The 14,653-nt window shown below is 43.2% G+C and overlaps 1 protein-coding gene across 1 annotated transcript in view; it reads left to right on the plus strand.

The window, feature by feature from the left end:
- Positions 1–6,797: 6,797 nt before the first annotated feature.
- RELL1 (RELT like 1) overlaps positions 6,798–14,653 on the plus strand; it is a 110,867-nt gene continuing 103,011 nt past the window's right edge. Inside the window, exon 1 of the mRNA XM_073608940.1 lies at positions 6,798–6,964. Within this exon, the coding sequence (XP_073465041.1) occupies positions 6,898–6,964 (67 nt within the window). The 5' untranslated portion in view covers positions 6,798–6,897. The remainder of the gene's footprint in view (positions 6,965–14,653) is intronic.

Below are 14,653 nucleotides of genomic sequence, written 5' to 3' on the forward strand. Positions count from 1 at the left end.
GTGGTGTGCATTTGTATTCAGCCCCCCTAAGTCAATACTTTGTATAACCCCCTTTTGTTGCAATTACAGCTGCAAGTCTTTTTGGGGATGTCTCTACCAGCTTTGCACATCTAGAGAGTGAAATTGCCCATTCTTCTTTGCAAAATAGCTCAAGCTCTGTCAGATTGGATGGAGAGTGTCTGTGAACAGCAATTTTCAAGTCTTGCTGCAGATTCTGTGTATGTATTAGGTCTGGACTTTGACTGGGCCATTCTAACACATAAATATGCTTTGATCTAAACCATTCAATTGTAGCTCTGGCTGTACATTTAGGGTCATCCTTCTGGAAGGTGAACCTCCGCCCCAGTCTCAAGTTTTTGAAGATTCTAACAGGTTTTTTTCTAAGATTGCCCTGTATTTGGCTCCATCCATCTTCCCATCAACTCTGACCCTCTTCCCTGTCCCTGCTGAAGAAAAGCATCTCCACAACATGATGCTGCCACCACCATGTTTCACGGTGGGGATGGTGTGTTCAGGGTGATGTGCAGGGTTAGTTTTCCACCACACATAGGGGTTGATTTACTAAAACTGGAGCACTCAGAATATGGTGCAGCTGTGCATGGTAGCCAATCAGCTTTCAACTTCAGCTTGTTCAATTAAGCTTTGGCAATAAAACTTGGAAGCTGATTGGTTTCTATGCAGAGCTGCACCAGATTTTGCACTCTCCAGGCTTAGTAAATCAACCCCATAGAGTTTTGCTTTTAGGCCAAAAAGTTCAATTTTGGTCTCATCTGACCAGAGCACCTTTTTCCACATGTTTGCTGTGTCCCCCACATGGCTTCTCGCAAACTGCATATGGGATTCTCTTGACTTTCTTTCAAAAATGGCTTTCTTCTTGCCACTCTTCCATAAAGGCCATATTAGTGGAGTGCACGACTAAAAGTTGTCTTGTGGACAGATTCCCCCACCTGAGCTGTGGGTCTCTGCAGCTCTTCCAGAGTTACCATGGGCCTCTTGGCTGCTTCTCTGATTAATGCTCTCCTTGTCTGGCCTGTCAGTTTAAGTTATCGGCCATGTCTTGGAAGGTTTGCAGTTGTGCCATACTCTTTTCATTTTCAGATGTTCAAAGCTTGAGATATTTTTTGTAACCTGACCCTGCTTTAAACTTCTCCACAACTTTGTCCCTGACCTGTCTGGTGTGTTCCTTGGCCTTCATGATGCTGTTCGTTCACTAAAGTTCTCTAACAAACCTCTGAGAGCTTCACAGAACAGCTGTATTTATACTGAGAATAAATTTCACACCAGTGGACTCTATTTACTAATTAGGTGACTTCTTAAGGCAATTTGTTCCACTAGATTTTTGTTAGGGGTATCAGAATAAGGCCTCTTTAACACGAACGATCCGTTCAGGTCCGCCTGTCAGTTTTTTTGGCGGACCCGAATGGACGCTCCATAGACCTCTATGGAGCGTCGGATGTCAGCGGTGACATGTCTGCTGACATCCGACCCGCTCCGATCTGAAAAAGTGTAACGGAGGAAAAACCTACTTTTCCATCTGGCATCGGGTCGGATCGGGTGACGACGTACTCTACGGTCCGTCTTCATCCGATGCCCCATAGGGGAGAGCGGCACTCTGACAGGACGGACCTGTCATCTGCCTGCTCAGCGGGGAATGACGGAGCGATCCCCCGCTGAGCAGAGTGGGCTCTGTACACGGACACGTCCGTGTGAAAGAGCCCTTAAGGGGATTGAATACAAATGCACGGCACACTTTTCAGATATTTATTTGTATAAAGTGTAAAAACCATTTATCATTTTCCTTTAACTTCACAATTATGTGCCACTTTGTGTTGGTCTATCACATAAAATCCCAATAAAATACTTTTATGTTTTTGGTTGTAACATGACAAAATGTGGAAAATTTCAAGGGGTATGAATATATTTTCAAGGCACTGTAGAACTTCTTTATTTAAAGCAAACTTATCAAACTAGAAAGGATATTATCAAAGATACAACAGTCTCTGCATCAACAACTGCTAGATGAAAATGAATTCAAATATGAATGCTTGAATGATGCTGAGCGGCAATAGAGCTCCTAGAGAAAACCTTAAAAATGCTCTTTCTTGACCAACTATCTTCTTTGTGACATCCTCTGGAGACCAGTTGTATTTTCCGGGGTCCTGGCAACTGGGCTCCCAATGATACTCACTCTACATGCACAGGAAGTTCTAAAGAGCCATGACGCCTCCTGGGATTAATGATGTCCCAGCTGTCATCAAGTGGGAAGGTGTCATTCTAGTCTAGACTAGAAACATGAAATATGGACACTAATGCCGCGTACACACGAGCGGAATTTCCATTGGAAAAATCTTGGATGGTTTTTCCAACGGAATTTCGCTCAAGCTTGGCCTGCATACACACGGTCACACAAAAGTTCTCTGAACTTTCGACTGTCAAGAACGCGGTGACGTACAACACTACGACAAGCCGAGAAAATGAAGTTCAATGCTTCCGAGCATGCGTCTAATTGTTTCCCACCATACGTGATTTTTTTGCGCGTCCAAATTGCATACAGATGAACACATTTTTGGATAGGAGCTTTTTCCAACCGAAAAATAGAGAACCTGCTCTCAATCTTTTGCTGGCTGGAATTCTGCCAACAAAAGTCCAATGGAGCATACACACGGTCACAATTTCCGACCAGAAGCTCACATACGACTTTTGCTGGTGGAATTTCCACTCGAGTGTACATATAAGGGCATAAGGGTGCACTCCACAAAGAAACAGCATCCATCTATAAAAATGTTTTGTTTTTGTTTTTTTATAATTGCAGAAGGTGGGGGGGGGGGCAAATTTAAATAAAGTTGAAAAAATAAGTGAAGTTTTGCTTGAATCTCATTGGAAACTACCATGGTAGCTGACTGGTGCTAACCAAGTTTACTGTTCATTCTTGGCTTCATCGGGGTAGATCTGAGAATACTTTTGCTATTTCTTCCACAATCATATTGTGCTTGGGAATGTTTTGAGGCTTTTAGCCTTGGTTCACTTATGCAGTGCGATTTGGCTGAGGTTTTTAGTGCAATTACAAGGATATTCCAGTGCGACTTCATGCAGGTTTAGGTGCGATCTGGATACAGCACAATTCTCTCTCTCTCTTTGCAAATCAGCTCAGAAAGACACTATAGCCTGCTAGAATTCGCACTGGAATTTTATAGTCTTTGAACATCTTAGCATTTTTTATGCAGTTTCCATTAGACTTCATGGAAATGAAAATTGCACCGCACCAAACACCCACAGAACCCTTTTGAAAAACGAATTGCGTTCGGACTGCATACATACAGTTGCGCTCATAAGTTTACATACCCTGGCAGATTTTATGATTTATTGGCCATTTTTCAGAGAATATGAACGATAACACAAAAACTTTTCTTTCACTCATAGTTAGTGTTTAGCTGAAGCCATTTATTATCAATCAACTGTGTTTACTCTTTTTAAATCATAATGACAACAGAAACTACCCAAATGACCCTGATCAAAAGTTTACATACCCTGGTGATTTTGGCCTGATAACATGCACACAAGTTGACACAAAGGGGATTGAATGGCTATTAAAGGTAACCATCCTCACCTGTGATCTGTTTGCTTGTAATTAGTGTGTGTGTATAAAAAGGTCAATGAGTTTCTGGACTCCTGACAGATCCTTGCATCTTTCATCCAGTGCTGCACTGACGTTTCCGGATTCTGATTCACGGGGAAAGCAAAATAATTGTCAAAGGATCTGCGGGAAAAGGTAGTTGAACTGTATAAAACAGGAAAAGGATATAAAAAGATATTCAAGGATTTGAGAATGCCAATCAGCAGTGTTCAAACTCTAATCAAGAAGTGGAAAATGAGGGGATCTGTTGAAACCAAACCACGGTCAGGAAGACCAACTAAAATGTCAGCCACAACTGAAAGGAAAATTGCTCGGGATGCAAAGAAAACACCACAAGTAACTTCAGGTGAAATACAGGACTCTATGAAAACATGTGGTGTGGCTGTTTCAAGATGCACAATAAGGAGGCACTTGAAGAAAGATGGGCTGCATGGTCGAGTCGCCAGAAGAAAGCCATTACTATACAAATGCCACAAAGTATCCCGCTTACAATACGCCAAAAAGCACAGAGACAAGGCTCAAACCTTCTGGCACAAAGTCATTTGGAGTGATAAGACCAAAATGTAGCTTTTTGGCCACAACCATAATAAACACTACATTTGGAGAGGAGTCAACAAGGCCTATTATGAAAGGTACACCATTCCTACTGTGAAACACGAAGGTGGATCGCTGATGTTTTGGGGATGTGTGAGCTACAAAGGCACAGGAAATTTGGTCAAAATTGATGGCAAGATGAATGCAGTATGTTATCAAAAAATAATGGAGGAACATTGCTTTCATCAGCCAGGAAGGTGCACATGGGACGTACTTGGACATTCCAACATGACAATGATCCAAAACACAAGGCCAAGTTGACCTGTCATTGGCTACATTGTTTTTTTCCTGGGCATTCCCCAGACTTTGTTGTTACCTGTTTTAGCCTTCCAAAGCCGCTTACTGCGATAGCCAGATATAGATGAGGGCGGTGGCAATCTTTTGTTATTACGTGTGTGTTTGTATTATCCAGCAGCGCACCAACACCGTTGCAGCCATTGTGTTATTGCTGGGTGTTTGGTGTGCTCCTGTACCTTTAAGGAGGGGTGGCTCCCCTTCAGTCCACCTGCTCTCATCTATCCATCAGAATGCATGTGCCTCCATTGTGGGGACACTCATATTTTAGTGTTAGGACCACAGATACCAGGGTGCCGTGACGTGGCTCACGCATGCTTTTGCAAATGCGTGCGGACTAAACCCGTTTTTAACGCATACTGTCAGACAGATCAATTTGGTTGTCTGCGAGCTGGTGGTAAGTAGGCTTTGGTTTTTTCCTGGGCATTCCCCAGACTTTGTTGTTACCTGTCATTGGCTACAGCAGAATAAAGTGAAGGATCTGGAGTGGCCATCTCAGTCTCCTGACCTCAATATCATTGAGCCACTCTGGGGAGATCTCAAACATGCAGTTCATGCAAGACAGCCCAAGAATTTACAGGAACTGGAGGCTTTTTGCCAAGAGGAATGGGCAGATTTACCATCTGAAAAGATAAAGAGCCTCATCCACAAATACCACAAAAGACTTCAAGCTGTCATTGATGTTAAAGGGGGCATTACATGGTATTAAGAACTGGGGTATGTAAACTTTTGATCAGGGTCATTTGGGTAGTTTCTGTTGCCATTATGATTTAAAAAGAGTAAACACAGTTGATTGGTAATAAATGGATTCAGCCAAACATTAACTATAAAAGTAAAAGAAAAGTTGTTGTGATATCATTCATATTCTCAGAAAAATGGCCAAGAAATCATAAATTCTGCTAGGGTATGTAAACTTATGAGCACAACTGTATGAACGGTCACCATAGCAAGTCATGTCATTTGACTTGTTCTGGAACGCATACAAAATCGCATCAGTGTGAACCAGGGCTTAGTTTGTTATTAACTAGCATATGAGATGGGTACAATTCTGGCTCTCAAAATGTAATTCTTCTAATTGATAGAGTTGTTGGCTAGTAAAATTGAGGTTGAGTTTTGAAAGACACTGCTTCCCCAATGCTCTTAATGAGATCTTTTGCTGGGTTATTTGATTTGAGCGTTCCACACTGATATGGTGTCCAGCCGTGTCCAGCCTTGCTAGCTGATTTATTCCAAACCCTGCTGGCAGAATGTGCTACAGAAAATAGACATTATTGCATAAAGCCTCAAAAATTGAAATTTCAAGACTGGTGACAGCAGTGGATTCTGTTCCCACAACATTTCATAGTCTACTGATCATATGAGGTCACATCAGAAGGAAAAAAATAAATCAAGGCTCATTTAAAAGTCATTGATGAAAAGTGTGTATTGAAAAACGCAAAATGCACCTGGAATATGCAAACTGCAGAGGTGTGAACCAGGCCTGAGGCTACGTTTCCACTAGTGCCATTTGTCATGAGACGTGGGAATGCAAAGTCGAATGACAAGTGGTACCCCATGATTTCCAATGAGTACCGTTCATATCTCTGCGACTTCAAGTGGCAGCGACTTCAAAGTAGTCCCTGCACTACTTTGGCCCAACTTTGATGCGACTTGAGGTCCATAGACCTCAAGAATCCTAGGTTTCACCTATTGCGACCTGAAAATCGTGTGTTTTTTTGCTGTGATTTTGATGCGACTTGAAGCAATGCCTGCATATTCTTGAGGTCTATGGACCTCAAGTCGCATCAAAGTCGGACCAAAGTAGTGCAGGGACTAATTTGAAGTCGCTGCCACTTGATGTCGCAGAGATATGAACGGTACTCATAGGAAATCATGGGGTACAACTTGTCATTCGACTTTGCAGTCCCAAGTCGCACTAGTGGAAACGTAGCTGAATACACAGGCATTGCTAAAGTCACATCAAAATCGCGGCAAAAAAAGGAAGAAGTGCTGCGATCCCGAGTAATGTGTAATCCTCTCCTATATACTGCCAGAGAGAGGCTCATACAGCGCACTGCATCAGACCCCTCCCCTATCCCCGCCCACTGCCAACTCTTCACTATTAGCGACTACTGAGTGGGAGGGGACAGAGGGCAGAGAGGAAGAGCACGGAGAGGCAGGGGACAGAAGGCTAAGTGGGAGGAGCGGAGGTCAGAGTCGGGCTGGCAGAGGGCGGGGTTAGAGTCCGCCCACTGTCATCAGTTCGTAGAGTACATTCAAACGAGCGTCTGCCTGTGTTTGCCTGTACGTCAGAGCCCCGCCCACAGCCCTCCTGCCCCGCCCTGTTCCCCGGTCAGTCCCGTACCTGGTAGAGTGCAGTGTGATCGGAGAGCGGGATGTCTCCGGCGGTCAGGTCTCCGGTGTGGCTCCTTAGTGATCACGGGAGAGTCGCTCGCAGTGCCGGTAAGTGAAGCGACCACACCCGGATAAAGTTCAGTGTCCCCGGGCTCCATTCATATTAGAAGGTGTGATGGGGGTCATATGGGGGGAGAGGACTTCCTATGTTTGCCCCTCCATCTACTGATTGATCGGGGACTATAGAGACTTCTCTGTGACCCCTCACCCCAATATATTACCAATCAGTACATGTGCTGGCTGCATGCCTTTTTTAGGCTCCCCCCTGTGTTTTCTCCTGGTGATCAGTAATACCTCTCCTTGTAGTAGGGTTCACTCTGCATGAAGGTGCACAGGAGGCACAGCAGACAGCAGCCTTGTCAGTCTGGGGGGAGTGTGAGATGTACTAGCAGATTTACATACACTAACACCTTGAAGCCAAACGTCAGATCACATTTTTTAATTAGTTACAGAAACAGCTTTTTTTTAAAAAATTTCTTTTGGGGTGAAGGTTTTCCATAAAGAAAAGCTGATCGTTGTAAGCACCCCTGCCAGTGTTAAAGTGATTGTCAGCCCTGGTTCACATTGCAGCGATTTGGCATGTCAAATCAATAGCTATTGCCTGCAATGGCGCCGTCCGAATCGGTGCAACGCCGCACCCATTACCAAAAGTAATTACTGTACTACATTTGGCGACTTTGGGGTGCGATGTCAAAAACCCGCACAGATGTCTCTGAAATCGCTCCTGAAGTCGGGCTGACATGTGGGAATGAAATCGTGCGAATTCAGCTAAAATCGCATGATTTCATTCCCGCTGTCAGTGTGAACTTAGGCTAAAGGTAAAAAAAAATAAATAAAATTTTATATATATATATATGAGGGGGGGATGCTGACACCTAAACAATTTTTACCTTAACCACTTCAATACAGGGCACTTATACACTTCTGCCCAGACCAATTTTCAGCTTTCAGCGCTGTCGCAGTTTGAATGACAATTACACGGTCATCCATCACTGTACCCAAACTATATTTTTATCATTTTATTCACACAAATAGAGCTTTCTTTTGGTGGTATTTGATCACATCTGGGATTTTTATTTTCTGCTAAACAAATTAAAAAAAAAAGACCACATTTTTTGTTTTTGTTTTTGTTTCTGTTACATAACTTTGTAAATAAGTAAGTTCTCTCCTTCACTGATGGGGCTGCACTGATAGGCAGCACGGATGGGCACTGATGTACACTAATGGATGGTACTGATGGGCATTACTGATTGGCTGGCATCCTTTGTGGGCACTGATTGTTATCCCTGGTGGCCATGGGTGGCATACCTGGGGGGACTAGTGGTGGGCATCCTCGGGGGGGCTGTGCGAGTGTGGAAAAGCCGATCAATGGCGCTTCCTGTTTACCACGTTTATCGGCTCTCCTCTACTCAACCTGTCAGCGTAAGTAGAGAAACGCCAATAACCGGCACTACCTATTTAAATTGTGATCAACTGTGATTGGACACAGCTGATCACATGGTAAAGAGCCTACATCATAGGCTCTTTACTGTGATCGGAGATGCACTATGTCTGAGCGACATACCGCACCACCAATCGCCGCGGCTTATTCTGAAGGACTTCATATTACATCCAGTCAGAACTGGAAACCCACCTCCCTGCCATCATTTTGCTATTGGCCGGGCGGAAAGTGGTTAATACCACTTTAACCGCTTGCCACCCACCCACTGTCAAATGACAGAGGAACGGTGTGGCTCTCGTTCTGGGTGGACGTCATATGACGGCACCTGTGGGGGCACGGCGATCGAGGCCGTGCCGTGTTTCTAGGACACGGTGTGACCCCCGATCTCTGTAAAGAGCCAATCACGCGGCTCTTTAACCTCACATGTCCAATCACAGCCAGTCACATGTAAACGCAGAAGTGCCAGTGATCGGCTCTCATCCCCTGACAGTGACACCCGGACATGTAATCGGGGCACAGTTCATCAGTGACCATTAGTGATGCCAGTCGCTGCTGCCTTTCAGTGCCACCTATCTGTGCCCATCAGTGTGGCATATTAGTGCCCCCTCATCAGCGCACATCAATGAAGAATAAAAATTACTTATTACAAAATTTACCGACAGAAGCTAAGAAAAATCTTTTTTTTTTTTTTTTTTTTTTTACAAAATTTTTGATCTTTTTTTTTTTTTTTGTGTAAAAAATAAAATCCCAGCAGAAAAAGAAAGCTCTATTTGTGTGAAGAAAATGGTTACAAAATTCATATGGGTACCGCATTGCATGACCGCGCAATTGTTATTCAAAGTGTGAGAGCGCATTTTCAAATTGCGGTCGGCGATTTTGAAGCCCAGGATGGCAGGGGATCACAGGGGGCAAGGCTGCACTGACGAAGTTTGCACTGGGGAAGGCTGCACTGAGAAGGCTGCAATGATGGGCATTTAAATGTAAGTTTTTTTCCCTTCAACTTCCCTCCTAAAAGTTTTTTTATGCGTGTTATACGCCCATAAATACGGTAATCACACACATAGGTTGGACTTGATGGACTTGTCTTTTTTTTTTTTTCAACCTCACCTACTATGTAGGGGGGGGGGGGGGTGGAAGTAAAGCCACAGGCTACAGCTGTCAGCCATAACTCCAATATTTATTTATTTTTTTAGAGCCGTTGATGCTCCTAGGCTCCATGCACACTGGCATAAAAATCAATGCTTCTATCGGAGTTTTGTGTTCTGCCTGTAGAAGCAGCTCAATGTTCTCCTATGTGTCCATGCCCATTAGGATGATTGAAGACTTCTTCTGAGCTCAAGGATTAGAGGCAGGAAAAAAAAAACCCTTACTGGTTTGTGTTTCTGATTGGAGCTTTATGGCAGAAAAAAAAAACACTAAACTCGCCTAAACTGTGTACAGAGCACTCTATATGAGCTTTTTTTTCTGCTAAGGGAACTGACATTTTTTTTTTTTTTTAAGCCCTGTGTACATGGAGCCTAACAGGGAAAAGCAAACCTATCAGCTAATTAGCTGCTGGATTGCTTTTACAGGCTGCCGAAGGGGGGTGTCCCAAGCACCCCCCCCCCGCCTCTCAGGACATTCCTGTGTGATTGGGAAGCCTGGCATTGAAGCTGGCAGCTGTGCCCACTGATCAAAGGTCTTTGATCATCTCTATGGTCTAGAGCAGTGGTTGTCAACCTCAGTCCTCAAATACCCCCAACGGGCCATGTTTTCCGGTTTTCCTTTACTTTTCACACATGCTTTAAATCAATATCAATGACATGGTATATGATGAGAGCTATTTATCTAAGGGAAGTTCCCAAAACATGGGGGTTGGGAGTAGTCGAGGACTAAGGTTGACAACCACTGACCTAGAAGACTGGAAGCGGTGAGCATGTTTGTCACTTCAGATTACGGGAGATGTAAACACTGGCTTTTTTTTCCATAGACAGCATGATATCAGTGTGTAAATATTAGTATTTTTTTTTTTTTAACTTTTTTTTTAATTTAATGCTTTAAAGGGTAGAGGAGAGATGTCTCCATAAAGAGGACCTGTTATGCTTTATTGCTTGATAGGAATAAAGGTGATTCAAATATTTTTTTTAAAGCGACAGTGTGGAAAAAAATAGAAAACACTTTTTAACCACTTCCCGACCGGCGCACGCCGATGTATGTCGGCAGAATGACACGACTGGGCAAATGGGCGTACCTGTAAGTCCCATTGAATTTCCCGCTGTGCCATTGCGTGCACGCCGCGCGCCGGCCGGGAGCTCCGTTACTCGGGTCGCGGCTCCCACGGACTCGATCGCCGCGGGGATACCCACGATCGCCTAACAGAGAGGACGAACGGGGAGATGCTGATGTAAACAAGCATCTCCCCATTCTGCCTAGTGACAGTGTCACTGATCTCTGCTCCCTGTCATCGGGAGCAGAGATCAGTGACGTGTCACAGCACCCCATCCCCCCCATGCTCGCAATTTTATAGCGAGAGAAACAATTCTAGCACTAGACCTATTTTGTAACGCTAAACTGTTAACCTGTAAAAATGTTTAAAGCGCCGCCTATGGAGATTTTTAAGTATCATAGTTTGTCGCCATTTCCCGAGTGTTAACAATTTTAAAACATGGCATGTTGGGTATCTATTTACTCAGCATAACACCATATTTTATATGTAACCAAAACATTGGGTTATATAGTGTTGTGTGTGGTTTTTTTTTTTTTTTTTTTTTTAATTTAAATTCATTAATCACTTCAGCCTCGGAAGATTTTACCCCCTTCCTGACCAGAGCACTTTTTACAATTTGGCACTGCGTCGCTTTAACTGACAATTGCGTGGTCATGCGGCGTTGCTCCTAAACAAAATTTGCATCCTTTTTTTTCCCACAAATAGAACTTTCTTTTGGTGGTTTTTGATCACCTCCTGTGTTTTTATTTTTTGGGCTATAAACAAAAAAAGAGCAACAATTTTGAAAAAAAAAACCAAAAAAACAATATTTTTTACTTTTTTGATATAATAAATATCCCCAAAAGCAAATTTCTTCATCAGTTTAGGCCAATATGTATTCTTCTACATATTTTTGGTCAAAAAAAATCACAATAAGCGAATATTGATTGGTTTCCTAAAAGTTATAGCGTCTACAAAATAGGGGAAAGATTTATGGCATTTTTCCGTTCTGCAGCAATATATCTACGTGAGCCGGTTGGGAATTGGTTAAAATTTATTTTTTCCAGAAAAATTTAAAAACTGCTGTGCAAATACTGTGTGACATAGAAAATTGCAACACCCACTATTTTATTCTCTAGGGCCTCTGCCAAAAAAGAATTATATAATGTTTGCTGGTTCTAAGAAGTTTTGCAGCAAAAGTGCCAGAATAGGCCTGGTCTTCAAGTTAAATCTGCTAGTACATCTAACACTCCGCTCCCTCCAGACTGACAATGCTGCTGTCTAAAAGTGTTCCCTGTGCTCCTTCATTCAGAGTGGGGGCACTCTAATGCCCCGTACACACGGTCGGACTTTGTTCGGACATTCCGACAACAAAATCCTAGGATTTTTTCCGACAGATGTTGGCTCAAACTTGTCTTGCATACACACGGTCACACAAAGTTGTCGGAAAATCCGATCGTTCTAAACACGGTGACGTAAAACACGTACGTCGGGACTATAAACGGGGCAGTGGCCAATAGCTTTCATCTCTTTATTTATTCTGAGCATGCGTGGCACTTTGTGCGTCAGATTTGTATACACACGATCGGAATTTCCGACAACGGATTTTGTTGTCGGAAAATTTTATATCCTGCTCTCAAACTTTGTGTGTCGGAAAATCCGATGGAAAATGTGTGATGGAGCCCACACACGGTCGGAATTTCCAACAACAAGGTCCTATCACACATTTTCTGTTGGAAAATCCGACCGTGTGTACGGGGCATTATACAGGCGAGTTACTGGCTGAATCACCAGGTAAAAACAGAGGGCGGAAAAAAGCCTAAAAGAAAAAAAAAAAGAAAGAAAACGAATGCAGCTACCACATCTAATAACTAGTAAGCTGCAATATAATATATTTTTGGCTAGAGATTCAAAACCACTTTAAACATGCAATGTACAGTCACCGGCCACTTTATTAGGTACACCTTGCTAGTACCGGGATGGATCCCCTTTTGCTTACAGAACGGCCTTAATTCTTCCTGGCATAGGTACAACAAGGTGTTGGAAACATTCCTTAGAGATTTTGGTCCATATTGACATGATAGCTTAAAGCAGTTTCTGCAGATTTGTCGGCTGCACATCTGTGGTGCAAATCTCCTGTTCCACCACATCCCAAAGGTGCTCTATTGGATGAGATGTGGTGACTGTGGAGGCCATTGGAGTACAGTGACCTCATTGTCATGTTCAAGAAACCAGCGGTGAGATGATTTGAGCTTTGTGACATGGTGCATTATACTGCTGGAAGGAGCCATCAGAAGATGGGTACACTGTAGTCATAAAGGGATGGACATGGTCAGCAACAATATTCAGGTAGGCCGTGGCATTTAAACAATGCTCAATTGTTACTAAGGGGCCCAAAGTGTGCCAAGAAAATATCTCCCATACAATACACCACCAGCCTGAACCATTGATACTAGACAGGATAGATCCATCTTTCATGTTGTTTACACCAAATTCTGACCCTACCATCTGAATGTGGCAGCTGAAATCGAGACTCGTCAGACCAGGCAACGTTTTTCCAATCTTCTGTTGTCCAATTTTGGCGAGCCTGTGCAAATTGTAGCCTCAATTTCCTGTTCTTAGCTGGCAGACATTGCACCCGGTGTGGTCTTCTGCTGCTGTAGCCTATCTGCTTCAAGGTCCAATGTGCATACCTTGGTTGTAATGAGCGGTTATTTGAACTACTGTTTCTATCATCTCAAACCAGTCTGCCTATTCTCCTCCTCCTTTTTGTCCACACAACTGCTGCTCACTGGAAAATTTTCTCTTTTTCTGACAATTCTCTGTAAGACTGCATTTAAACTTCAGCGTCTTGTATCGCAGGCAGATTTGCCACCATTCTAGAGGGCCGATGTGTGAATGACAAGTCGCGGGACTCACATTTGAGGTGCCATTCATTTTAATGACCCCTAAAATCACGGTGTGGGTCTGCCGCAATTGTCTGCATGATAAATTGCATTGCATTCAAGGGCAACCTGCGTCGTGTCAGCTTGTCGACCCAAAAAACATGCTTCACATGATGCTGGTTCGCCCAATTGCAGCATGATCTATCACGGCAGACCCACACCGCGATTTTAGGTGTCATTTACAGTGTGAGTCCCACGATTTGTTATTCGCACATCGATTTTTTTTTAAAATCGCGGGCAGAATCGCGGTAAATCTGCCTGCGATTCAAAACACTGAAGTGTGAATGCAGTCTAAACCCTAGAGATGGTTGTGCATGAAAATCCCTGAAATACACAGACCAGCCTGTCTGGCATCAACAACCATGGCTGCTGCCATGTGATTGGCTAATTAGCAATTTGGGTTACCAAGGAATTGAACAGGTGTACCTAATACAGTGGTCGTGAGTGTGTATATACTGTGTATGTATATGTGTATATATATATATATATATATATATATATATATATATATATATATATATATATATATATATATATATATATATATATATATATATATAACTACATAAAAACTCTCAATGAGGAAACACTCCCCATCTAAAAATATTCTAAAATCCCAACCCATCCCCCTTCAGCTAACCGTTTCCATTCATCTTGGTTGATTTTCTGATTAACGTTTGTCAATCCAAGTGGTAATGACAGGGCCACCCACTCTGCTAAATCAAGTAGGGATACCCCAGGATCTGTCAGTAGTACACTTGTGGGCAGGTGCTGTATACTTTTGGTTGCGGGCGGGCGCCGTATACTTTTGGTTGCGGGCGGGCGCCGTATACTTCTGGTTAAAGAGTTCAGCTCTAGAATATTCAGACACGCATTTCATTTATTTTTCCTGCGTTGTTGAAATCGCACAGCCTTCCACCCTGGGCACTTCTCATGTTTGTAATATCCTGATCTAAACCCAGAGGACAGCGGGGACTGGGTAGGCGAGTATCACAAGGCACGGCTCTGTCTTCCATTGTGTGGGGGGAGATCAGCAGTGTGGTGGATGGAGTATTTGACATGGATTTTTGGCAGATCAGTATTTGGTTTTCTGGCATGTTGCAGATCTGTGATATTGTGTATAAATCTTTACATCTCAGATACAGGATATAAATGCACCTCACACA

The sequence above is a fragment of the Aquarana catesbeiana genome, linkage group LG01, assembly GCF_042186555.1.
Source record: "Aquarana catesbeiana isolate 2022-GZ linkage group LG01, ASM4218655v1, whole genome shotgun sequence".
Taxonomy (NCBI): domain Eukaryota; kingdom Metazoa; phylum Chordata; class Amphibia; order Anura; family Ranidae; genus Aquarana; species Aquarana catesbeiana.